Source organism: Felis catus, chromosome D4, assembly GCF_018350175.1.
Source record: "Felis catus isolate Fca126 chromosome D4, F.catus_Fca126_mat1.0, whole genome shotgun sequence".
Classification (NCBI taxonomy): domain Eukaryota; kingdom Metazoa; phylum Chordata; class Mammalia; order Carnivora; family Felidae; genus Felis; species Felis catus.
In genome coordinates, this window is record NC_058380.1 from 90,989,818 (window position 1) to 91,017,457 (window position 27,640).

General features: G+C 48.9%; 1 protein-coding gene across 9 annotated transcripts in view; it reads right to left on the bottom strand.

Annotated features, from left to right (window-relative positions):
• The window catches only part of EHMT1 (euchromatic histone lysine methyltransferase 1), a 153,387-nt gene that overhangs the window by 18,727 nt on the left and 107,020 nt on the right, over positions 1-27,640 (bottom strand). For 7 of the 9 annotated variants that reach the window (XM_023243147.2, XM_023243148.2, XM_023243150.2 and 4 more), the window contains 8 exons: positions 23,327-23,470; positions 22,086-22,312; positions 20,840-21,013; positions 19,707-19,789; positions 18,022-18,128; positions 9,267-9,389; positions 2,413-2,514; positions 673-777 (listed from right to left, as the gene is read on the bottom strand). In XM_023243147.2, coding sequence (XP_023098915.2) covers positions 673-777; positions 2,413-2,514; positions 9,267-9,389; positions 18,022-18,128; positions 19,707-19,789; positions 20,840-21,013; positions 22,086-22,312; positions 23,327-23,470 — 1,065 coding nt within the window. The remainder of the gene's footprint in view (positions 1-672; positions 778-2,412; positions 2,515-9,266; positions 9,390-18,021; positions 18,129-19,706; positions 19,790-20,839; positions 21,014-22,085; positions 22,313-23,326; positions 23,471-27,640) is intronic. The other 2 variants (XM_023243152.2, XM_023243149.2) reach the window with 1 other exon arrangement.

The following is a 27,640-nucleotide window of genomic DNA, read 5'->3' on the forward strand; positions in this document are numbered from 1 at the left end:
CTCTGTGCTGATAGCTCGGAGGCTGGAGCTGCTTCAGATTCTGTGTCTCCTCTTTGTCTCTGCTCCTCCCCCACTTGTGCGTGTGTGCCCTCTCTCTCTCTCTAATATAATAACTGAATAAATTTAAAAATACATAGATAAATTAATTAATTAATTAATTAATTAATTAACCGGAGTTGCCTACTGACACACAGGCTGCCAGGAGGTTACTCCCACAGTGACTGGTGAGTCTTCGGACCTTGGCCCCAAGCCCCCATTTTCTGAGACCAAATCTGTCCCACAAAACCAGCCTTCAATACCAGCACCTTAGCTCTCGTGGTCTGAGTGTATGGTGGCAACCACAGAAGGAGCCGGCGCTCACACATCTATCTGCACAGGGATGGTGTGCACCCTGGGCTCCTTAATCCAGGTGCGCCTCTAAATAGGCAGGTACCACCCACGGGCAGGTCTCAGGAACCTCCGCCCCTCAATCTATACCCAGCAACTGGCCAACACACAAAACAACCTGAGGAAACCACAGTGGGTCCAGGGGCCACTGAAAACATGGAAAAAGAGGGCAGAGCCTTGGTCAGGTTTCCAAGAAAAAGAACCTTCAGCTGTCAGCTCTGCACGCCCTGGTCTCTCCATCCTCCTCCAGGACCTGCTTAGGACCAGCGAAACCCAGAGACTCACGTTGTCCCGGATGTTGATGTCAGACCCCTTGGACAGCAGCAGCTTCACGAGCTCCACGTGCTTATACTCAGTGGCCCAAATCATGGGTGTCCAGCCGCCATCATCCTAATTTCAACAAACAAACAAAACAAAACAAAACACAAAGCCCTACAATTCACCACAGCTCCCAGAGACAAGTAACATGAAGAGCAGTCTCACTGAGGACCTATAAGGCGGCCCCAAGAGGCGGGAGCCAGACCAAGTTCCTATTTTCTTGGTGAGGAAACTAAGGCTCCGGGTATAGCCCCAGACATCTCAGTGGGTGCAAGACGGAGCCAGAACCACCCAGTGTGACCCTCACAAACCTCTGCTCTGAGGGGGACAGATGGTTCTGCGGGACCTCGCCCCTCTCCAGCCTGGAGGACAGACACTGCCAGGACAATACCCCGCACACCTGAGTGCACCTGCCTGGATCCCTGGACCAGAAACACTGTTGACCAGACCGACCCTCAGAGACCAGAAGTCTGGTTGGTGGGAAGTGCTGGCCCTAGTGACACAGACCCCGAGGAGGAAGCAAGAGCAGGCTGCCAAGAACTGCGGACGGAAAGCAATCCAAGCCCAGAGACTGACGGAGGCTGTGCGCAGTTCTGGCTTCTTCCTGAAGGGCAGACGGCAGAGAGTCTTCGCAGACTGACCCCATCTGTAGGGTCCACCGTGGTTCTGACCAGTCGGCTTTCTACCACTCCACCCACCCAGGCCTGTCTCTCCTTACTCAGTTGGTCGTGGGTAGTTTTGTTTAAACCAGGAAAAGCAAGTCCTCAGGAAATGCGTATCACGCTGCCAACTCATGGTCTGGTGGCAGAAAGCTCAACCCTCCCCAGCACCTCTCAAACGACTCCCTGCACACCCCCAGCTGCCACATCTCTCTGGCAGATATGCAGCTTCCATGACTGTAGCGAGGCCCTCCCTGCAGGCTGGCTGTGGGCACCGCCTGGGCACTGGGGACACTGCAGGGACAAGCTGGCCTCGTGGAGCCAGCCCAGCCCAGGAGAGGAAATGTTCAAAACCCAACCAAATGGGAGGTAGAAAATGAAACAGGGTAGGGGTCTAGCCCGTGGACTCTGTGAGAGCAGAGGTGGGCCGTGAGGCACATGGCAGGGAACCACATCTCTAGGCCACTGGGGAGGGTCTCTGTCAGGGTGGCTTGCAGAGAGCTGGGCTGGAGGCAATGACACTCCTAAAAGATGGGGCAGAGCCTGCGATGCCAAGACAGCCTTCCCAGAGCCCAGAGTCATGTAGGAGGAGAGGGGTCTGGGCCCCAGCAAGTGGGAGGGAAGCTCCCTCATTTGCTCTCCCGAGTCACTCACTCACTTGACACACATGGGACCTCCTCAGGCCAAGGACTACTCGTCACGCAAAGACCCTGCCCTGGAACCCTGAGAGCCACTAGGTGGGAAGATGGGCACCACGGGAGGGAGGGCACCCGGCATACAGGAGGTCAGGGACCCCACTCAGATGGTGACATGTTCACCCAGGCCAGGAGACTACGGTGGCCCAAGAGGTCACTGCGGGATGAGCTCTCAGAGTAACTGGTGGGCGGCCTGGGGAGGCGGCAGCCAGGGTGAGTGAGGCCAGGCCTTCCGAGGCCTTGCAAGGGGGGCCACAGAAAACAGGCAGGGAGCCAGGACTGCTCCAAAGGAGACTGGGGTCTCTGGCCAACCAGCCAGGTAGAGTGTCGGTAAGTGGAGGACGTGGCTTTACCTGACAGTTGACGTCCATTTGTCCATTTGAAAGCAGATACTGAACCACATCATAGTGGCCTTTCTTGGCAGCGAGGTGCAAACAGGTGGAGCCCTCTGCATCCTGCAACACAAATGCCATTTAGATCCAGAGAAATGACATGACTTACAGCGTGCCAGGCCCTGAGCGCATGGCCACAGTGAACCTTCATTCCCCACAGAGGGGAGGTGCCATCTACAACGATAAGGAGCCCAGGCAGAAGAGGGTGGGGTTATTTTCAGAGGCTGTACCACTGGGGTCCAGACCCCGAGCTTCTGACGCCGATGGGACGAGGCCTCAGGTGGCAAAGGGCCTTCCACTTGCAGACAGCCTGCAGGCACACATGTGAACCGCTGTCCCTCCCTTTCCTTCACGGTCTGACAGGCCGTGGCACACCCCAGGCTTCTCCATGTGGCCAGGTGCGGCGACCTGTCCCTCTGTTCCAACAGGGCCCCTGGGACTGTTTCAAGCCACTGCACTCCTCACACGACCAGAGGGCCACAGTACCCATCAGGACCTCTACAAGAAATGGTGGCCACTGCACATTTAAAGCAGTGCTAACGAGGCAGTAATCACTGTCTGTACGCCACAGGATTAAAAATAATAAATGGCAGGGAAGAGCAGGGGCCCAGAACAGGGGCAAAGCCTGCCCTGCAGCCCCACACACGTCCTGGTGGCTGACTGAGCGTGTTCTGTTTCCTGAGGCTGCTTGGGCACATCTCCCTGTTAGCTTTCAGCTCTGCTTCCTCAGGCATGCTAAATATATCCCATTAATTGAACTACCTCAAAACAAAACAAAAGCCACCCACCACTGGAGAGGAGAGGTCGGACTCATGGAGAGGAGAGGTTGGACTCAGGAAGCTCCAGGAGAGACTCGGGGGTTCCGGGAGGGCTGGGGGACCATTCACGCCCCATTTATACAGCCAGGCTCAGTGCCAACCTGAGGTAGCATCTTTCACAGATGGATCCCTCCTGTGCACGCACCTCAAGGACCCACGCGGACACACTCCCACCGTCTTCTCCTCACGGGCCCCTCTGCTTCTCTCCCCCCCGGCTCCCATCTTTATATTGACCATGTTTCCTTGTTCCCTCTTTCTCTCCGTTTCTAACCCTAAGAGCAGTAATCCTAGATTTTCACATACATATAATACATACTTCTTATCCAGACTGAAGTTAATCAGTAAACCCACTTTTCTCAAGAAAACCCACACAGTCCAATCCCGTTATTACTGGTGTTTAAAATTTTAATTGTATGATAAACACAAAAACGTACGGTTGTTGGCTTTAAAGGCTTGCCTTGTTCTCAAGTGTTCTGTTTGACTTTGTGCTATTTAAAGATGCACTGAGATTGCAAAACTGTCCCCTGTTCACACATCATGGGGGCAGGGGCACACGCCCAGCAACAGGGACGCAGGGGGCGCTGTGGCTCCTCTGGGCGGCCCAACCTTTGAGCACCACCACATCCAAGGGCTACACAACAGGGTCTCGGGCTTGTTTTCAAAAGGCTGAGCGCCTTCCGCGTGTTTGCTGGTTACTCCGACTTCCTCTTCTGAGGACTGCCGCTCATTCCTTGCCTGTTTTTCTTTTGGATTCTTTTATTTGTAGGACTTCCTTAGAGTTTTGGGTATGAATCCTTTGCAAGTGTGCTGCAAAATCTTCTGGGAGTGTGTAGCCTGCCTTTTGTGAACTTTGTGACATCCTGTTGATTGGAAATTCTTAATTCTAACGCACTTAACTTTACCATTTTTGTACTTTTCTGTGTCTTAAGATACCTTTCCCTATGCTGCAATCACAAAGATAATCTTTCCTCTTACAGAAGTTTAAAAGTGTTTCCTTTTGATTCTCACATTTATCATCTGCATGATATACATTCTCCATCCTTTTTGTTTCCAGCTGTGTCTCCAATAACGCAAGCACCCTGCAGCAGCACACCGCTGGTCCTGGTGTGTTCAGTCTTCACACGTGGTGTCACCACGGACAGGGACAGGGCTCCTTGTACCACTGCTGTTTACTCCTCTTCTCCTGCCTGTAGTTATACAAATACTGCTCAGGATCCCATCTTACCGCCTCTACTCGATTTTCGTAAATTGTCCTTAAAGCTGTTATTTCTTTTAAATTATTTTCTTTGTGCTTTCTCTGGGGACGACGATGTTATTCTCTTTATCGGTCACCTTGGATTGATACCTACTGCCTCCCACAGCAGAAACGACAGCCTGACAACAGCAGGGCTCCATTCATGGCTCTTGCTTGGTGCTGTTGGTGGCATACATTTTACTTCTAAACTGGTATGAACTGCACCTTGTACAGATATTATTTCTGCTTTAAATAGTCTTTTATCTTCTAGAAATTAAGAAAAAATTTAACGTTTATTTTAGAGAGAGAGAGAGAGAGAGAGCACGAGAGCGAGCGAGAGGGAGCGCGCGCGTGTATGCAAGCGGGGAAGGAGCAGAGAGAGGGAGACACAGAATCTGGAGCAGGCTCCAGGCTCCGAGTTGTCAGCACAGAGTCCAATGTAGGGCTCGAACCCACGAACCGTGAGATCACGACCCGAGCTGAAACTGGACGCTTAGCCGACTGAGCCACCCAGGCACCCCTATCTTCTCGGAAATTTAGAGAAAACAACAGTCTTTCCCAGGGGCGGTTCCTGGGCTGACTCCCGGGCTTTCCCAACCCTATTTGGGCAAATGTACCAATAAATCCTATCAGCTTTTGTTCAACTGGGAATGTTTTATTACACAATTCGTTTGCAGGGGGACTTTTACTGGATGCAGTCTTCTGGACTGACAATTTTTTGAGCTTTCTACCCCATCGTTTCAGATGAGAAGTTGGTGGCTCGCTGTGATGCTGCCCGCCTGCATGTAACGTGCTGTTCTTTAGCTGCTTGTAAGACTTTCTCCGTTCTCAGTTGTCGACAGTTTTAACCACACTGTGCTTAGGTGAGGTAGTCTTTGAATTTACCCAGTCTGGGGTTTTTTCAGCTTCTTGGATCTGTAGATTGTTTTCTTACCAAATCTGGTAGGTTTATGACCATTTTTTTCCCAACATAATTTTTTTCTACCAGGTTCTCTCCTCTTTCTGGGACTCCAATTACACATCAGTTGGAAACTATCCTACAACCTCTTCTTCAGACTGAATAATTTCAATGATCAGTCTTCAACCTCAGTGACCGCTTTCTTCCACTACACCCAATCTACGGCCAAGCTCGTCTACAAGTCACCCACTTCAGATGCCTGCTCCCCTCAAGCCACAGATACTTCTCCAGTCCTTGTCTACAGGCTCTTGCTGCTTCTGTAAAGCCCTGAACACTAACCTCTTGCCTCTGCATTGGTGCTTAGCTTGGGCGCTGGCTCCTGTGAACCCATCAGCGAATGAGGTAAATGCGAGACTCACCCAACCCATCATAACACAGAGGATTAATTATAGCTATCTACAGGGGCGCCTGGGTGGCTCAGTTGGTTAAGTGTCTGAGTCTTGATTTCAGCTCAGCTCATCATCTCACAGTTCATGTGTTCAAGCCCCACGTCAGGCTCTGCACTAACAGTGCAGAACCTGCTTGGGATTCTCTCTCTCTCTCTCTCTCTCTCTCTCTCTCTCTCTCTCTCTCTCTCTCTCTGCCTGTGCCTCACCACTCCCTCTCTCTCTCAAAATAAACAAACTTAAAAAAATTAAAAAATAATAAAAATAAAAATAATTTTTAAAAAATAGCTATATTTATACACTAGTAGTTTCCAGATTGCAAAAACCACCAAAAATAAAGCAAAAGACTTTATAAACATAAGCTGGAAAAAATATTCGTAAGTATGAATAGCTATACACCAAAGTGTTCACTTTAAGACAAGTGAATTAAAATAGTAAAAAAATAAATTTCGTATATCAAACCATTTTCGTATATCAAACTGTTAATTAATATTTTTTAAAAACATCTCTAATAGTCGGCATTGGTAAGAGCAGACAGGAGCGAGTGCTCACATACTCTCGGTGCCCTTCAGAAAAAAATATAAAAAGCCTTAAAAATGACTATATATTTTGATCTAACAATTCCACACCCAGAAATATGTCCTAAAGAAACCAAACAGGGGCGCCTGGGTGGCGCAGTCGGTTAAGCCTCCGACTTCAGCCAGGTCACGATCTCGCCGTCCGTGAGTTCGAGCCCCGCGTCGGGCTCTGGGCTGATGGCTCAGAGCCTGGAGCCTGTTTCCGATTCTGTGTCTCCCTCTCTCTCTGCCCCTCCCCCGTTCATGCTCTGTCTCTCTCTGTCCCAAAAATAAATAAACATTGAAAAAAAAAATTTTTTAAAAAAAAGAAACCAAACATGTACCAAAACTTAGCTAAGAAAACGTTTTACTGAAGCACTGTGTATAATGGAAATTCAAAACTAAATATTAGGCAATAAGTAAATCTGACTAAAAACGATACCATTACGTTACATCATGAAATACAATGACAATATAATATGAAATACAATGCAGCCACTTAAAATAATGTGATAAGATAATATTTAATGACAGAAAAAGTGATAATTTGATGGAAAAAGGAAGCTCATAAAGTACTATCAACAGTGTAAGTTTTTTGTTGGAAAATTGTGTGACACTGTGAAAGACCATGAGATCGTTTTTATAGTTTTATCGTGGCTCTAAACAAATCCACGTGTAGGTACTCAACATAAAACTTGTCATTTTAGTCACCTTTAAGTGTACGAGTCAGTGGTAGCGTGCCACCGTGGGTGCGGACCCTGGAAGGAAGCGTGGGGTCCACTAAGAAGGGACGCCTGCCCTGCCCCGCCCCGCCCCACCCCACCCCTGGCCCCGCCCCCGGTATCCTTTAACTTACTTCCAGCGTCTAGATTTGATGACTCTGGGTCCTCACAGGAGTGGATCCTACAGGATGAGTGCTGTGATGGGCTGCTCTCACTCAGCACAACGCTGGTGCTGGGACTTCCTTCCCATTCGCAGCTGAGCGATGACCCACAATGCACACGGACCACTTTTCACTAACCTGTCCCCCCGCAGGGGGACACCTTGGCCGTTTCCACCTTCTCGCTTTGTGAACAATGCTGTTGAGAACATGGGGGAGCAAACACTGATTCATGCACCTGCTTTCAGTTTCTTGATTGGAACAGCTGGATCACATGGTAATTCTAAGTTTAAGTTTTTGAGGATCCACCACAGGTTTCCACTCAGCTGCACGATTTTACGTTCCTGCCAGCAGTGCACGAGGGCTCCAGTTTCTCCACAACCTTGCCAGCACTTATTTTCCGTGTTTAGATAATAGCTGCCCGAAGCGGGAGAGGTGACTCACTGTGGTTTTGACTTGCATTTCCCCGATGACTGGTGATGCTGAATATCTTGTTGTGTGCTAATTGGCCACTTATAGAGCTTCTTTGGAGGAACGCCTATTCAAACTCCTTGCCCATCTTTGAACTGGGTTGGACTTTTGTTATTGGGTGGTAGGAGTTCTTTATATATTCTGGATAGGAATCCCCTATCAAGATTTAGGACTATTTTTACCATCCCGTGAGTTGTCTCTTCACACTTTGGGATAGTACCCTTTGACAAACAAAAATTTTCAATTTTGATGAAGTTTATCTATTTTAATTTTATTGTCTGTGCTTTTGGTGTCACATACAAGAAATCATTGCCATATCCAATGAATGTTGAGAAGATTTTCCTCTATCTTTTCTTCTAAGAGATTTATGGTTTAAGCTCTTACATTTAGATCTTTGATCCATTTTGAGTTAATATCTGAAAACAGTCTAAAGTAAGGGCCCAACTGCATTCCTTTGCATGTGGAGATTCCCTTTTCCTGGTACCATTTGTTAAAAAGATGGCCCTTTCCTCCCACTGAGTGGTCTTGGCCCCCTCCTAAAGATCACTTTATCCATCTGAGGGTTCATTTCTGGACCATTCTGTCTTCACACCAGCACCGCGCTGTGTTGATTACGGTAGCTCTGTAGTAGGTTTTGAAGTCAGGAAGTGTGGGGCCTCCAGCTGTGTTCTTTTGCAGGGTTGTTTTGGCTGTTCAGGGTCCCTTGAGATCCGTAGGAGTTTCAGGACGCGCTTTTCTATTTCTGTGAGAAACTCGTTGGGATTCTGACAGGGACTGCGCTGGATCTGTGGTTCACTCTGGGCGGTACTGGCATTGTGACAATATTCACTCGTCCAACCCATGAACAGGACATGTTCCCATGTTCGTAAGTCAATTCTTTAATCTCTTTCAGCAATGTTTTGTGGTTTTCAGTCTGTAAGTCTTTCGTGTCCTTGGTTAAGTTTATTCCTAGTATTTTACTCTTTTTGATGCTGTTATAAATGGAATTGTTTTCTTAATTTCCTTGTTGGATAACTCATCTCAAGTGTATAAAAATATAACTGATGTTTCTGTATTAACTTTGTATAACTTCTCTGAATGCATTTGTTAGTTCTAGATTTTGGATGGGATTTTAGGGTTTTCTACATATAAAATCATACCATTTATGAACAGAGATCATTTTACTTCTTCTTCCCAATTTGTATGCTCTTTTGGAGTGGGGTGTCTAACTGCTCTAAGTTAAAGTCAGAAGAGGAAAAGCGTACAAAATGAAGGAGGCAGAGACTGGGCACGGCAGACTCCTTACTAGTTGCCGTGACTATCGCCAGGCACGGCACACCCAGTGCTCACTAGTGTTCTCCCAAATAGACCCGTGACCACGCAAGGAGAGCAGACAACTGCTTCTGGAGTACCAGGTGGACATCTGCCGGCTGCCAATTCCTGAAGCTGCTCCAACGAGGAACCGGCGCCGGCTCAGCTTTATGAGACATTTCGACACAAAACTGGAATGGGATTCAGACCAGGTAGCGTACCTTCGGGTCCACGAGGGCGCCGGCCTTGATGAGGTACTTCACTGCATCCAAATGGTTGTTTTCTGCCGCCTCCATCAATGGGGTCCTCTGGTCTTCTGAGCAGGTGTCAATGTTCGCGCCCGCCTGGTGACACAGGACAGTTCAGGTGTGGGGGAGCCGCCACGGTAGCCCCCACCTGGCTCATATTCAGACACTTCAGACACTTGCAAGTGCTAAGACCTCGTGAGCTACGTTAAAAAATCATTTCTAATGACCAACTATAACTGAGTCTTCAGAACCGAATTCAAAGACATGATTGTTCTATTATTGCCAAATCTTTAGTTCAAGAAGAGCATTTTCAGGGCCCCTGGGTGGCTCAGTCGGTTGTGTCTGACTTCAGCTCAGGACACGATCTCATGGTTCATGGGTTCGAGGCCCAAGTTGGGCTCTGTGCTGACAGCTCAGAGCCTGGAGCCTGCCTCGGATTCTGTGCCTCCCTCTCTCCCCTGCTCGTGCTCTGTCTCTCTCTCTCTCACACACAAATAAACATTTAAAAATTTTTAAAAAGAGCATTTTCATTTCCAACCAATTTGATAGAAAGTGTTTAAAGCACGTTAGTGACAACACCTTTAGAAATTAAAAAGAAGTGAAAACCTTCCAAAGTAGGCAAAGAAGGGATGTGGAAGGGACCGCTCAGTGGGGCTGGGCCAGGAGGCAGGCCGTCACCTGGCCTACAATGACCAAAGGACACTCTGGTTCAGTGACCTCTTTCTCTGGCTGTTTTAATGTTTCCCAAACAAAATAAGCAGAACCAAAACTGATCTCCAGTAGTATGTATTCTGAAGCAATTTCTAATTCTCCCAATAGAGCATGTACTTGGAAAACTAATGAGCTAGCAAGTACACGTAGATAAACTTCAGTCTGTGTGAAACTTAAGCCCCCAACTTTAAAATAGGTCGTGTGCTAGAAGCAAATCAGCTATCTCACAACTGAAACCTTTCTTCCCCATGGGGGAAAAACCTCCACCTTCTTAAACTGACATACCAAAAGCTAGTATTTAGTTTATAAAATACTTATTAGGAGAAGGCTAAGAATAGTATTGTTTTTGCTGTTAGCAATTAAAAACAAAAATAACAAAATGAGTGGGGCGCCTGGGTGGCTCAGTTAAGTGCTCGACTTCAGCTCAGGTCGTGTCTCACAGTTTGTGAGTTTGGGGCCTGTGTTGAGCTCTGTGCTGACAGCTCAGAGCCTGGAACCTGCTTCAGATTCTGTGTCTCCCTCTCTCTCTGCCCCTCCCCCACTCCCGTTCTGTCTCTCTCTTTCAAAAATAAACATTAGAAAAAAATTTTTTAAAAATGAGTTAAGAAATTTTTAAATAGACCCAGAGTGTTGCACAGGGAAACCAGCGAGCTGAGGTGACTCAGGGAGCCTCGAAGGAGACTTCTGCCAAATTCCAGAGGGCAGGATGGGGCTGTTGGCCACAAGCAGAGTTGAAAGTCAGGGGTCAGAGGACCAGGCCCTCCCTGAGATTTCAGGGGCAGGTCTGAGGACTCACAACTAGTTCCCAGCATGATTGAGCGAAAGGAGGAGCAAAAAGTGACCAAGCCCACACACAAGCACAGAGACCCTCACTGGAACACACAATCCAGAACCAACACCACGCCAGTCAGCCCGGAAAAAAGTGATCATCACCAGGAAAAGGTAGGGAAGACCGCGAGACAAAGGGAGGAGACAGAGAAAAGAGAGTCAAACCAGGAGATCCCCACGTGACTGACGGGATTCCCCCAGAGAGAATGGTGAGAACAGGGAAGCAGGTCCCCAGGGAAAAGTTCCAGTCCATCCAGCAGGACGGACTTAGTAGAAGCTCCAGGCCAGACACACCAAGTCCAGGCAGGTCCCAACCCCCACCCCTCTTCCCCAAAAGGCCCCTGTGAGAGCGTGCAGAGTGTGCAAGATCCTGTGTGGGTGTGTGCAGTCCATGGCAGTCCCTAGGCTCAGGGGTCAGTGCAACAGGTGTGGCTCTGTCCTTCCCCTCCGGGCTCTGTGACTGTTAGAACACCCACCTTTCTGTGTTAGAAGACACCTCATAGGCTCATGGCAGTAACACTAACACATGAAGGACAGGGCGACAGGCACCCAGAGCTGGGGAGCAGATGGAGGTGGCCTGTCAGTGGGGACACACACACCTGGACCCAGGACAGGGCAGCTGCTATGAGTGCCCAGTGGCAGGGGTGCCCACACTACGGACATCCCCAGTGCTGGCACTGGAGCTCTCCGTCTGCGCCCAGCACAGCCGCCCCGAACACACAGCCCCTGAGCTTGGGAGGTGCAGCTGAGGCCAGAGGGGCACACATTTCCTTTCGTTTAACTTTGTCATTTACATTCAAACAGCCACACGTGGCAAGGCACGCCACACTGCAGAGAACCGGGGCCCAAATGAAATAACTGCTGCTCCCAGTGAGACCCGAGGATGAAAATTAAACAGATGGGAAGGTATCAAAACCACTCTTCAAAGGCGCTCCTGGCTGGGAGAGGACACTTCTCAGACCCTGGCAGGACAGTAGCCCAGGAGAGACGGCGGTGGCTTTAGTGCTGCTCTGGGGCTGGAGAGAGGGCGCAGAGCCAGAGCCTGCCCGGTGGACACGGTGGGGTGGGAGACACCCCACAAAAGCGGAGTCTCCAGGGAACAACACTCTTGGACTAGGGCAAACTAGAAAAGCCCGCCTCATATCTTTCCTGGGGAATCTCAAGAAAAGCTCAGGTTCTAAAGGAAGAAAAATACACAAAATCACAGGCTCCCAAGCTCAGAGGGTGAGCAGCCTGGGCCAGTGAATTAAACATCAGGCTAAGAATCCAGGCAGGTGGAGCCAAGCCCTACAAATCAGGTCAGCCCAGAAGGCCACAGAAAACAACACTAAAAAGGGCTGGTTTTCCACAATAAGTAACATTTTATTTTGCAACAGTTTAAGACCCACAAGAAGCTGCAGACCAGCACAGAGCTCCTGCTCCCACTTGCTTTCCCAGGATGGCACCTCACAGGAGGGCAGCAGAGGCAGGCCCGGGGACCAGAGCTCAGGCACACTTCCTCCCTCAGTGGTCACGGGCACAAGGCAGGCTTCTGCCCTTGGACTGAAAGGCAGACACAGAAGAATCCCCACTGTGGGACTCCATGAGCACAAAGCTGAGAGGCAAACACGGGTAAGCCACATGGTTTGCGGGTGCTTGCAAGGTGGTCAAACCAGAGAAGTGCAGAGATGGGGGCTGTCACCATCAGAGGCTGGAGAGCCAGCCCCTCTGGCAGGGGGTAGGCTCTGTTGTGTCCTGACCTCGGGTGAGGTGGGAGCCATTTATGATTATTTATTAACAGGATGCTTATACCATAAGGACTTTTACTTTTTTTAATTTTCAAATGTTTATTTTTGAGATAGAGACAGATCGTGAGTAGGGGAGGGGCAGAGAAAGAAGGAGACACAGAATCCCAAGGAGGCTCCAGACTCCGAGCTGTCAGCACAGAGCCCGATGCGGGGCTCAAAGTCACAAACTGTGAGATCGTGACCTGAGCGAAGTCAGGCAGTTAACTGACTATGCCACCCAGGCACCCCTACCTTAAGGACCTTTCTGTATGCATCACACACACACGCATTCACACACACACTCTTTAACATAAAAAAAAAAAAAAAAAAAAAAAAAAAAAAAAAAAAGGGCCAGGGGCGCCTGGGAGGCTCAGTTGGTTGAGTATCAAACTCTTGATTTTGGCTTAGGTCATGATCTCAAGGTTTGTGAGTTCGAGCCCCAAATCGGGCTCTGCACTAACAGCACGGAGCCTGCGTGGGATTCTCTCTATCCATCTCTGCCCCTCCATGCTTGTGCGTGCTCTCTCTCTCTCTCTCAAAATAAACGAGTAAACATTAAAAACGAGAAAAAGATTTCTTTAAAAAAAAATTAAAAAAAAAAAAAAAGGCCAAAGAGAAAACAAGTCCTTTAAAAGGAACGACAAGCTAATTTCTTAAAAAGCAAGCATGGAAACTAGAAGACAGTGGAATCATTCCTTAAACAAAGCAAGAGAAATGAACCAGCAACCTAGAATTCCAAATCCAGGGTAACGTCTCCCAAGAAGCCCTCCATACCAGTCTCCGAGAGTGAAGAGAAGCCTGGGTGGCCCCCTCACTCAACCTCATGCAGCAAACAGACCCATTGGGGTGACCTGCCCCCACTTCCTGCTTCATCCCTGTCCTACAACAGTCCCACACTGTACTGGGCCTCCAGGCCACCCTCAGAGAAGCATAAGCCACACCCTCTGTGACTCCACAGGACAAGGATGAGAGGACATCCGGTTGGAGTACTGACTCCCAGCCCCCTCCCTCAGAGCACCAGCATCCGAAGTCACTGCCTCGATAGCCATGCCAGCTGCCCTTGACCTCTCTCCAACAGGCTTGTCCTCTGTCAGATTAGCTACTTACCACTGTCACTGCCAAGAACCAACCCTTGTGACCACTTTGGGAGGCCGCCTCGGCTGTCCCCAAGTCCTACCAGGCTTCTCTTGAACTTGCACCCGAGGCCTCCACAGGTCTCCCCGCCGGAGCTCAGCAGGCCAGCGCACCTTCCCTCCCTCGCTCCCCGGCACCTGCAGCTCCCTCTTCTCGCCTGTCTCAAGACCAAGGACACAACACTTGCACACCAGATCACAGAGCGACCTCTGGAGGCGACAAAGAGGAGTATGTAGCCTCCAAGTGAGTGAAGAGAAAGGAAATGAGAAAACTAAAACAAATATCAACCCAAAAGACAGCAACGAAGGAAATTTAAAAAGAAATATTTGAGGGTGCCTGGGTGGCTCAGTCAGCTAAGCGTCCAACTCCTGATTTCAGCTAAGGTCACGATCTCACGGTTTGTGAATTCGAGCTCCAAGTCAGGCTGTCAGCATAGAGGGATTCACTACTTGGGATTCTCGCTCTGCCCCGCCCTGACTCGCTCGCTCGCTCGCTCTCTCTCTCTCTCTCTCAAAAAAGAAAAAATAAATAAATGTTTAAAATTAAATGAATGAATGAATGAATGAATGCCAGAAATTACAGTAAGTATTAGCTAGACCAGAAGTTCCTATTAAAATACCAAGACTCTCACCACTGTTATTCAACACAGCGTTGGAAGTCCTACCCTCAGCAATCAGGTAACACAAAGAAATAAAAAGCATCCAAATCAGCAAGGAGGAGGCCAAACTTTCACTCTTCACAGATGACACAATATTGTATATGGAAAACCCAAAAGATTCCACAAAACAAAAAAAAAAAAAAAAACAAAACAAAACACTAAAACTGATTCATGAATTCAGCAAAGCCACAGGATATAAAATCAATGCACAGAAATCAGCTGCATTTCTATACACCAATAAAGAAATAGCAAAAGGGAAATTAAGGAATCAATCCCATTTACAACTGCATCAAAAACTATAAAATACGTAGGAATAAACTCAACCAAAGAGGTGAAAAGTCTATACGCTAAGTGCTATAGAAAGCTTATGGAAGAATAAAGACACAGAACAATGGAAAAATATTCCATGCTCCTAGATTAGAAGACAAAGTATTGTTAAAGTGTCGATACTACCCAAAGCAATCTACATATTCGGTGCAATCCCTATCAAAATAACACCAGCATTCTTCACAGAGCTAGAACAAATAATCCTAAAATTTGTACGGAACCAGAAAAGACCCCAAATTAGCCAAAGCAATCCTGAAAAAGAAAACCGAAGCTGGAGGCATCACAATCCTGGACTTCAAGACGTATCACAAAGCTGTAATCATCAAGACAGTATGGTACTGGCACAACAAAAGACACTCAGATCAATGGAACAGAACAGAGAACCCAGAAATGGACCCACAAATGTATGGCCAACTAATCTTGGACGAAGCAGGAATAAAGACAGTCTCCTCAGCAAGTGGTGCTCGGAAAACTGGACACCAAAACGCAGAAAAATGAACCTGAACCACTTTCTTACACCAGACACAAAAATAAACTCAAGATGGATGAAAGACCTAAACATAAGACAGGAAGCCATCAAAATCCTCGAGGAGAAAGCAGGCAAAAGCCTCTTCGACCTCAGCCACAGCAACTTCTTACTCAACACATCTCCAGAGACAAGGGAAACAAAAGCAAAAAGGGAACTATTGGGGCCTCATCAAAATAAAATGCTTTTGCACAGCAAAGAAAACAATCAGCAAAACTAAAAGGCAACCAATGGAATGGGAGAAGATATTTGCAAATAACATATCAGATAAACGATTAGTATCCAAAATCTATAAAAAAAACTTACCAAACTTAACACCCGAAAACCAAACAATCCAGTAAAAAAATGAGAAAAAGAACAGACATTTTTCCAAAGAAGACATCCAGGTGACTAACAGACACATGAAAAAGATGCTCAACATCGCTCATCATCAGGGAAATAAAAATTAAAACCACAACGAGGTACCACCTCACACCTGTCAGAATGGCTAACATTAACACCTCAGGCAACAACAGATGTTGGCGAGGACGCAGAGAAAGAGGAACCCTTTTGCACTGCGGGTGGGAATGCAAACTGGTGCAGCCATTCTGGAGAACAGTATGGAGGTTCCTCAAAAAACTAAAAATAGAACTACCCTACGACCCAGCAATTGCACGACTAGGTATTTACCCAAGGGATACAGGTGTGCTGTTTCGAAGGGGCACATGCACCCTCATGTTTATATGTTTATAGCAGCACTATCAACAACAGCCAAAGTATGGAAAGAGCCCACATGTCCATCAACAGATGAATGGAATAAGAAAATATGGTGTATATATATACAATGGAGGATTACTCAGTAACCAAAAAGAATGAAATCTTGCCACTTGCAACTACACAGATGGAACTAGAAGGTATTATGCTAAGCGAAAATTAGAGAAAGAGAAATATTATATGACTTCACTCATATGTGGAAGATGAACATATGGGAAGGGAAGCAAAAATAATATAAAAGGGGGGGCAAAACATAAGAGACTCTTAAATACAAAGAACAAACTGAGGGTTGCTGGAGGGGTTGTAGGTAGGGGGTGGGCTAAATGAGCAAGGGGCATTAAGGACACTTGTTGCAATGAGCACCGGGTGTTATACATAGGGGACGAACCACTGGATTCTACTCCTGAAATCATTATTGCACTATATGCTAACTAACTTGGATGTAAATTTAAAAAAATAGTAAATAATAATAAAATAAAATAAAATACCAAGATCATCACACTGAGTTTTTAACAAATCTACCAACATGCTACTTAAAAAGATACAAAAAAAACAGAGGCTCTTTGGCAAGCCACGAAGCTGGGAAGGGTCTGCAAGAACATTTTCAGGCATTAGGAATCTACCCCAACAGGTGTATCTACTGTAAGATACAAGTGCAAACACCAACGCAGTCGTGTCCTGCCCCGCCCGTGGCTGTCACTTCCATCGGCTCCGGCCAGAACCACCAGGGAACATCCCAGGTGCCCTGGCCGCCAGCACCTCCGGCTCCCACAGAGACATACATGCTCAGGAGACAACCTGTATGTGTGTTCCTCCTGAGACGGCAGCGTCTGCGGGGCACCCGACAGTGACAAGGCAGGGATCCCACCAGCATGTTATCACATTAGATATAAGCAAACAGGAATCGGGCATTTGAGGAAAACCTTTCAAAAATAAAGACCAAATGAACAGAGCAGCATAAAACTTCAAAATTCTCATAATATCTTCAAAGAAACAAGGGAAGAACAGAGGTACAAAAAAGGAACTCACAGGGTGCAAGAAAGATCTCAAGATGGGCCTGTACAGGTTAAAACTCCCCAGAGGAGCTGGAGGGTGAGGTGGAGAACACTGCCAGCAAGTGGAAGCGAAAATGAAGGAATGGTGCATGGCAGGAAAGGAAGACCAGAGAATTAGTCCATAAGGCCTAACGTGTAAACAGGGGCTGCAGGGGGCACCACTGGGCATGCAGACGGGAAGACAGCACCCAGAAACCCCAGAACAAGGGACAGGAACGTATGACGTACTAAATGCCCCAAAGGAGTCAAAAGACTGCTGCATCACAGTGAAATTTCAGACCAGTGGGTTAAAGAAAATTTCCTGAAGCTTCCGGAGATAAAGGATCAGACTGAAAATGTGGTCTCCAGGAGACAGGGAACCAATACAGGGTCAGAAAGGGGGTGTCCCAGAGAAAGAAAGCATGGGAGCACGCAACGGGCTTCCTGGTGACATGGAGACAAGGTGCAGTCTGTTGACAGGGTTAGGAATGAATCAGCAGGAGGCCGAGAGACAACAGAAACACAAAACGATCACCGCTCTCGGACGTGACGTGGCCAGCTCTGAAAGTACTGGCGTGACCACCCAACACAAGATCTCCCCACTCATCTCAGCAACACAGGGACATGACCAAATGAGGAGGACTGGGGGAGGGAGGTGCGCGTGCCTGGGCCAAGCCTTCCCACACTCCAAAGTCAGTAATTAATATTAAAAACTGGCTGCAAAATGGAAACGAAAATAACAAATCAAGAAACAGCTGTACAGCAGCACATTATTTTCAAACCCAGTGGTAAACGCCAGAGAAACAGCTTCCAGACTGCCAGCAGGGCCAGGGCGTGCCGGGACTGGAGGGACAGAAACACTGGTTTTCTGTTTAGACCATTCAGTGCTGTTTGACTTCCCAGCTCTCACAACTATGAATCTTGCGCAATTTCACTTGACAAAGGCAAGACAGAGCGTGTGGAAGGCTCTGCGGAGAGCCGTGCGTCCGACCTGGATCAGCATGTGGCAGATGTCCACGTGGCCGGCCTCGGCGGCAGCGTGCAATGGGGACCGCTTGTTCTGGTGCTCCATCTTAAAGTTGGGATCAATTCCATCCACTGTGAACACACAGGTTTCACCGGTTATTTCGGGTGCAGCCCCTGGCTCCCAGCACTTCAGGATGCTCATAAAGGCTGGCAAAGATACATGTAGACAACCACCAACGGCCAGCATCACACGATACCATCCCGTGTCTAGCTAAGGGCAAAGCCAGGCTCCAATTTCACCGCAAGACTCAAAAGAGAGTATGCTAGTTTCACACAAAATTCAACAGGTGGGTCTGTGGTTGGGAGTCGCCTAACGTTATAAATCCCTGCCCTCGCTGCTCCTAACCCAGAGGGGCTCCCTTGTGTGTTTTCAAGCACTCTTGCGCTCGGCCTCCCCTGGGCCCAGGCACCTGCTGAGCGCAAGGGCGGCAGGCCCACTGGGCAGCCTCAGACACATGTGGCTTGGTGCACACAGTGCCAGCAGGCCTGACACGGACACTTGGCCAACAGACCAACCAAAGAGCAGCCAAGCAACCTCAGCACCCCATCAAGCCTAGAAAGAAAACGATTAAAACCCCCACTTGGGGGTGCCTGGGAGGCTCAGTCGGTTGAGTGCCTGACTTCGGCTCAGGTCATGATCTCGCGGTTTGTGAGTTCGAGCCCCACTTCGGGCTCTGTGGTGACAGCTCGGAGCCTGGAGCCTGCTTCAGATTCTGTGTCTCCCCCTCTCTCTGCCCCTCCCCCACTCACACTCTGTGTCTCTCTCCTTCAAAAATAAATAAACATTAAAAAAAATTTTTTTTAAACCCACTTTGGTCAACATTAAATAACTTACATTTTTAGCACAAACTGTTAAGTTTCTTTTTTTGACTGTCAAGTAAAGGGATTTTTTAAATCCCTTTTGAACCCAGAGGAACCAACTCTTGAGCTGTGAGCTCAGAATCAAATTACTGCCCCTTCCTTGGCCGGAGACAGAACTGCGAAGGGTCTCGAAGCATCAACCGGAAGATATCAACCATAAGGTGCATCAAACGTAAGACGTATGTGCAGACATCACTGTCAGTGGTCTTGCTCTGCCCACAGCTGGCTTACACCAGCACAGGCCTGGCACTCGCCTTCCTGCCGTCAGCGCACAGCCGGCCCCCAGCTCGCTCATCTTGCTTTTTCTGATTCTACATCTCCTCTTGATTTAATTATATGCCTAATTCTTTTTTTAGATGAGAAATTCACAGGAAATATTTCTACTACTATGAATAACAGGATACGAATGTCATGAACAAGAACTGAAATGAGGGGCGCCTGGGTGGCTCAGTCAGTTAAGCGTCCGACTTCGGCTCAGGTCACGATCTCACGGTTCATGAGTTCGAGCCCCGCGTGGGGCTCTGGGCTGACAGCTCAGAGCCTGGAGCCTGCTTGGGATGCTGTGTCTCCCTCTGTCTGCCCCTCCCCTGCTTGCACTCTGTCTCTCGCATTGTCTCAAAAATAAGTAAACATTTAAAAAAAAAAAAAAACTGAAATGAGAGAAATGAGAGACAGATAAAGAGAAACAAAGTAAGAGCCTCCTCCCGAGAAGAGGTACCAGCAAACTGCCACCTGCTCCTGGGGCCACCAGGACAGGCACCAGCCCCAGCTCAGGTGCAGGCCACTTACCCAGCATGAGCAGCACTTTCTGCAGCTCCCCTTGCCTGGCGGAGAAATATAGCTGCTTCGGATGGAAGCGAAGCTTCTTGGGTCTGCGGGGAAAGTGTGGGACAGCTGTGACCCCCAGGCGACCCCACCCTGGCTCCTGGCCCACCTGCTGCCACACACACACATGCATAGGAAGCTGCAGGATGGGAAGACCTGGATGACATCCACCTGCTGATGCCCCAGGGTCAAGGGCACCAAACTCACCAGGCTCAGGCAGCTCCCAGTAAAAACAACAAAAATGAGCAACTATCTTCTTCATCCACATCACACCTGGCCCAGCCTGCCCCCTTCAGCAGTACAAAGTCTGGGCCTGGTGAGTGGGACAGGGGAACACAACAGTCACCAGAACACCAGGGCCACAGACGAGGCTGGACACTAACAAAGCTGAAGTTACGGGGGACCTGGCGATGTGTCCCAACACCTGAGCTTTCCTCAAAGCAAGAGTAACGAGATGCATGCCCCTTCCAGCACAGGCACGCTTCCCCAGGGGAGGACACCTGCCTGGTTCCTAGGTCACAGACTCAGGGTGCTCCTACAGGGTTGTGCTATCTGGGAGTTGATCTGTAAGCCTGAATGACCACTTGATTCAACCCTTCATTTCACAGATGAGGAACCAGTCAAGTGGCATTTGCTCCAATGTCCCGAGGTCAATGCCAAGGGTTAACAACATCCAGGGGAAACATTTGTAAAAGCCTCACCACGACTGTCCTCACTTATGACTTTAAGGATGTCACCTTTTGCTCTTAGTATATTGAACAGCTTGCAATAATTTCCTGAAACAGTATAAAAATATGTGAATTGTCCTGATGAACACCATCAGTCAAAAAGCTGATGGATGTTACCAGGGCCTCCTTGGGAATGCCCCATGACCCCATGGGGATACCCTGTGACCCTCAGATGGTACCCTACTGGATGCAGACACCTAGGAAGTGCAGCCACAGCAGTACTGGAAGCAGTGGGGGATTTAAAGACGTGCGCGCAAATGGCCCAGTGGCTGACACAGAGGGAAGAAAATCTGTAGGAAGGAGCGTCCAGATGTGCAGATGTCAGTGGGTCAGGCCCTGAGCCATCTGAAAATACAAACTGATTCTTACTTTTCCGAGTCTAGAGCGATCAGAGCACTTTCCAAGGTCTCCTTCCCTGGTCCCTGGGAAAGGCCGGGGGCCGGCTTCACCAGCCCCGCAGGCCCTGTGGGGTCGAAGCCCTCGGCTGCCTGGGGGGCCGTGCTCTGTGGCTTGCCGTCCTCCAAGAGCGATGGTCCAGCAGTGCTTCGAGGGTAGGAAACAGATAACATGCTGAATGTTAGACACGTGAAAAACTCCGCTTCTTGTGGAAACCAACGAAAACACAGAACATGATTCACTCAGACCCTTCTAGCTATGCTGCTCTCTGAGCATGAAAATGACTTCAGACTCACTTTCTATTTAGTTCCTTGGATCAAAGAGCCCAATTCAAGGGCAAATTCCCAGAAAAAAGTGACATTCAAAGCAAGGGAAACTTCTCCAGGGCTCCCAGGACCACATTCAAGTTTGCTTTTGTGAATGAGCTTCAGGTTGGATCTATCAAACCCCACCGCTCTCCCCAGGGGGCAAAAATTCCCCTGGAAGTCTGATTCAAAGTATGTTAAATTTATACATTAGCAAAAAGAAAAACAGGAAGAAACTGCCCTCCTCCCAATATTCATTTTGATACATCTACAATTCAAGTCTCTCTTTTTTTTTTTTAAATGTTTATTTATTTTTGAGACAGAGAGACAGAGCATGAACAGGGGAGGGTCAGAGAGAGAGGGAGACACAGAATCCAAAGCAGGCGCCAGGCTCCGAGCTTGTCAGCGCAGAGCCCGATGCGGGGCCTGAACTCACGGACCGTGAGATCATGACCTGAGCTGAAGTCGGACGCTTAACCGACTGAGCCACCCAGGCGTCCCCAAGTCTCTTTTAAATGACCCTCAACAAAGTTTCACTTTTCTCTGTATCAGTATAATATCTGTCATATTACATACTCCCAAAATGAACTATTCCCTTAAAAAAATTCTTTTCTGGTTACCTAGTGCCTTCAAAATACAATTTAGTAATAAACTGCAGCAGCTGGAGCTAATATTTCATATTATACCCATGTGTGACACATGTATGGATGTGTATGGACACACGGAGGGACACAAACGTGTATAAGCACATATGGGGCACGGATGCAGACGTGTGCATACACACAGGCGCGAGGGCGCAGACACACACACACAGATGTGCAGGGGTACAGACGTGTACAGACACACACAGTAGTTAGCACTCAGAGACACACACGTTTCCAGGAGAGCTGCCCAAGACTCTGCTGGGCACGTACCTGCCTGTGGTGGTGTCGGCCCTGCCCTCCGCCAGGGAGCTTTTGTCCTGCCCAGGGGCCAGTGTCACGGTAGAGGTTGTGTCCGCTTTTGCGATGGTCACCTCTTTGGCCTTGGAGATCTCCTCCCCACAGTGGGGACAATAGCTGGCATTATTGACTCGAGAGGCACAGTCTTTGTGGAAACGGTGAGAGATGCTGCTCTCAGGCTGACATTCCATAAAATTACCCTAAAAATGGGAAGATGAAAAATTATTTTTTAAAATTAGGGCTAACACGCATAAAAGTAAACACAGTGCTCCTGAGCCTGCACATGGCATGGGGGTGCCCAGAGGCCAGTCGGGGCCCCCAGTTCCTGGCTATGTAAGTGGGAGACCTGCATCCTACAGCCCTGAGGCGGGGAGGTCACCTGACTGCCCCCCACACCTCCAAGGGCCACGGCCTCACCCTCCAGCAGTTCTAACCAGAGGAGGGAGGCCCCGAAAGACCAGGCCCCAAGAAGGACCCCTGGAGTACAATCCAGGAACAGAATCGTGGAACAGAACATCGGGAAAACGGTACTCTGCAGCAGATTACCCAGCACCACCATGGGGGCACTTCAGGAAAACCCCTGATGGCCTCAAAAGGACTCTCGCTGGCACCAAGGAAGGTAACCCTCCAGCAGCATGAGAAGCAATGAGAGGAGGGCACTCTTGCCGGGAGCTAATGGACATAGAGAAGCAGTGTCCCTCTTTTTCTTAGCAGAAGCAACAAAGGACACTAAAGACAAGGGCACACAGATGTGAAATCCAAAGAGCAGCCACTGTAAAGAAGCTCCTGGCCCAAGTGGGTGTCTCAGCCACGGGCCAAGTGAACCACAGGGCTCCTCGCCTTCATCCAGGCACCGTAGGCACCAGTGCACACAGGTGTGTATGGAACGAACAAGACCGTAACCACCGAGAGATGAAGGCAAAGCCAAAGGTGAGGCAGGCCCTGTCCAGGAGAAAGGCCGCCGTGTGTTCAGACAAAGTGAACAGGAGGAGAGCGGAGAGTGCCCGGCTCACATGCCCCCATGGTGCCTGGGAGGCCAAAGGCTCACAAGCGGCAAAAAAGGGAGCGTACGCAGGGAGGGACCCTCCAGGCGGGCCCCCAGATTCAGGAGCTTCGGGAGGCGTTTGCCACAGCTGTCAGCTAGTGGAGGGAGGCAGTGAGCGCTGGTGCCAGGCTGTGTAGCGGGGCACTCGCACGGCTGGCCGGGCACTCACCGCTGTGCAGAAGTAGCCGCAGCCAGGACAGCACTGGTGCTTCACCATCCGGCCCCGGTGGTCTTCACACAGCACCAAGAGCGGCGCTTTGCTGGATGGGCGCATCAGCTCGTGCTTGACCACGCTGTTGGTGCACCTGCCCAGCTGCAATCAGACAGGACCAGGGTCAGCGACAGGGCCTTCGGGGAGGGGTCTGGCAGGTGTGAGTCCAAGGCAGACTCTGAGGGCTCCCGCGTAGGGATGGAAATGCAGAGGGCAGGCAGGGCTCCATCCTCTGCACATCCGCCAGAACAGAACAGTGAGCTTGATGACTGGCCACACACACAGTGTCCGTGGAGTGGGTGGTTAACTTGCCAAAACGAGGAAAAAGTCTTGGGCAAGCTGGGGTCTGGGCCAGGTACTGAGGAAAAATGGGACTTACGCCAGGCCGGATGGAAAGGATGTTGTGGGTCAGTAATGGGACCTCACTGTGAATCCACAGAACCTATAAGCAGTCATGATGGCCAGAGCAAAACACCAGAGAATGGGCTACTGCACAGACGACGGGCCGAATGTGGCCCAGGTGCACCCCCGTAGCAGCCCACCTCAGCCTCCGAGGAGACACCCATGCCCTGCCCAGCGACTGCTCAGCTGACCAGGCCGCCCCACAGCAAGGCCCAGACCCTCCTTCCCCGACCGACATGTGCCCGAGTGGGGGAAGCAGAGACAAAGCACAGACACCAAAGCAAATACGCGGAAATCAGAAGCAGTCTGGGGAGTACAAGCCGGGGCAGAAAAAGAATGTGCAAGAAACTCACCGGCGCCCCTAGAGAAACAGACCTTGTGTCCGTTCTCACATTGGAACAGGACACTATGAAGGAAGACGCATGCTCAGGGAACAAGAGTGAGCTCTCAGAAATCAGAAAAGGTAGAAGAAATGGAAATTTCCACAGAACTGGTGGAAGACAGATGGGAATTTTGCAAAACTAAAGCAGAAAGACAAAAATGTGGAAAATAGAAGAAAACTGGAAGCTCCATCTAGAAGACCTAAAATGAAGGGAAAACAGAGAAAAGAAAAGGATCAATGAACAAGGGCAACAGGTTTCCAGCACGAAGGGCACGCGTGTCCCTTCTACAGGGAGCCAGTGGCAGCCCAGGACAGCGGCACGCCCAGAGGAGATGGCCTAACCGCCAGCAAGGACTGCATGGGCCCCGCACAGCAACAACCCAAACGAAGACGAGTGATTTCAACAGAAAAAGGAAACCGTGTCCAACCTAGACTTCTGTCCTGAAATGAAGCATTTCCAGAATACAGAGTCTCCGATATTTATCTCCCAAGCCACCTTTCGTAAGAAGCTACTGAAGGTTATGCACCGCCAAGATGAGAAAGCTATGACCCAGAGAGACTGGATATGCTGAAAACACCTATAGAAATGTGTAATTCTATCACTCTAGGACTGAATTTAGAATGGGTACAAAGACAATGAAAAACGAGAAAATTATTAACTCTGAGAAACATAAAACGTTGAGGAGGAGAATGAATGTACTCCAAGCACAATGCTGGCTCAGTTGTGAACGTTGCCATCGTGTGTTATGAAAACCACAAATACCGTTTTAACCAAAACTGAGGATAGAACGCAGACTGCAGGTGGGGCGATGAGAAAGAAGAATTAATTAAAAGGTGAGCACCTCTCCCCCGGTCAGAAACCAGCAGGCAGTGTCTCCTAAGGAGAGGGTCAAGGAATGACAGCAGAAAGTGAGTCATGTAAAATTATGGAGAAAAACACAAGGAAAAATTAAAAGAAGTCACAGTGGCTGCCCCAGGGGAGGGAGACCGGGAGAGCCACAGCAAAGAGGTGGCACAAACACACATCAGGAGTTCTGCGACGGACACACAGTTAAGCAGACACCTGACAACATCACGGACATTTACGGTTGTCACGAGATGAGATGCTGCTCAACACCCACCCCACACAGCACAGACCCGCACAGAGACTCATCTGACCCACAGCAGCAGCGGTGCTATGGCAGAGGGACTCTGCTCAGGAGTCTGAGCACAGGACCAGCAGCCAGAGCAGGCGGCACGAGCAGACTGGGAATGTTAGGAAAGTCAAATGAAGATGCTAGAAACAACAAAATATGGAAACAGATGAATGCATTTGACTGGCTCATGAGTATGTATACTCAACAAGGAAGAAAAAGTCACTGAATTGAAAAAGGTCAATGTAATTAACCCAAACCTAAAATAGAAACAGCAAAAAGAGCAGAGCACCCACCAGCTGAGCCAATGTCAGATAACCTAGCACGCATGATGAGAGAGCCAGAAACAGGAGGGCAGGCTGGCCGAGAAGCACAGGGCTGCCAGGTGAGGAGGCTCTGGGACGAGCAGGTGCCAGATCAGAGTCCAAGAGGCTCAGAGAAAGCAAAGGAGTATAAACACTGAAAGAGAAAAACAAAAGAGCAAAACCATCCCACCCAGGCCCAAAGACAAAGAGAAAACCTCGGAGCAGCCAAAGAAAAACACCACAAGCAAAGGAACAGAAGTCTGAAGACGGCCAGCTTCTCGTCAGGAGCCAGGGAACACGGCACGGGAGCGGCATGTGTGGGTCCTGAGAGTTCTCTGCCCATGAAAATCTCCCCCAAATGAAGGCAAGAAACAGATATTCTCAGGCACACAGAAGGGAGAGAACTCACTGTCGCCGCAGACCTGCGCCATGGGATGGCTGCAACGGCAGGGTCCCGGACACCGTCTAAACAGAGGGAGGAGCCCTGCCTGCATAGGGGCTAAATGAAGGTCAAGCAGAGACTACTTTTATGCTTAACCAGTCTGAAAGATAATTATTTAAAGAAAAACAACAGCAATGTACTGCGGGTTTTTAGCATATATGAGATTAAAACATACACCAAAAGATGGGAGGGAGGATTTGGAACCATGTCACTGTAAGATTCTCACACCACATCAAATGGTGTGGCATCAGGCAGAGGTTAGAGATGCAGCCTGGAAACCCAGGGCAATCGCTGCGAACATCACAGAGCCAATGGTGGGATAAACTGCAATCATAAAAAAATTCAATCCAAAAGGCAGAAAATAGAGAAAAATGAGTAGCCGATGACATAAATCTTAACACCATTAAGATGTCAGGGGCACCTGGGTGGCTCAGTCAGTTAAGCGTCCGACTCTTCAGCTCAGGTCACAATCTCACAGTTCTTGAGTTCAAGCCTCACATCAGACTCTGCACCGACAGCATAGAGCCTGCTTGGGATTCTCTCTCTCCCACCCACCCCTCCCTCTGCCCCTCCTGCACTCTAAATAAATAAATAACTAAAAACAAAGACTGATTCCATACAAGAGTAAAACCCTACTACACACTAAAGAAATCCACTTTAAATTTAAAGACAAAGACAGGTGAAAAGTAAAGGACAGGGCATGTGCCCTGCAAACACTCATGAGAGGAAAGCCAGGGTGGTTACGTTAGTATCAGACAAGTGAGATCTCAGCAGATGTGCTTCCACGGGGCTGCAGAGGGACACTGCCGAGGGACATATGTGCACGCAGCAACAGGGTTCAACACACAAGAAGCCACACCAATGGGTCCAGAAGGAGAAACCCACAACTGTGGCTGAAGAATCCACACTTGTCCCTCGGCAACAGAACCGATGGACAGAGTCGGCAAAGCACAGAAGACCTGAACAGCAGGTTCCTGGCAGCACAGCAACAGTGGTCACATGATTGTATGCATTTGCCAACATTCAGAAATACACACAAAAAGGGGACTTTTACCATGTGAAGTGTGCTTCCATAAAGCTGCCTGACAAGTAAAAAAGACAAATGAGCTTGTTTTGGGAAGGACTGCTAGCAACTAAAGACACGCAGACCACCCAGACAAAAACAATTTTTGGGAAAACAGCAGTGGCCTAAGAATTTCCTGGAATCCCACATAAAACTGAGCAACTAGACTGCAAAGCCACAAGTCACAGACTTACTTACTACAACAAAAGCAAGCTACCACAGCTGCAAGACGCAAACGTCTGGAAGCAGACACAGACCCCGTTTAGCTACAAGACGTGTGTGATGCTGGTGTTGGGGCAGAAAGAGAAGAAAGACCAAGGCAGTGTCTCTGGGAAGCAGGGAGGACTAGGGGAGGGCAGGCTGAGACCTGGGGCCAGTATGCTGCAGCTTCCAGAAACTCTCAAAGCCCACCACCAGAACTCCTGCCTGCCCAAGGCACAAGGACATCAGGGAACAGGTCGGGGACGAGAGGATGAAAGAGATAAAGCCAGTGCTTCTCATAATCTTTGGTTTCAGGGTTCTTTGTGTTCGTGCACTATTAAAAA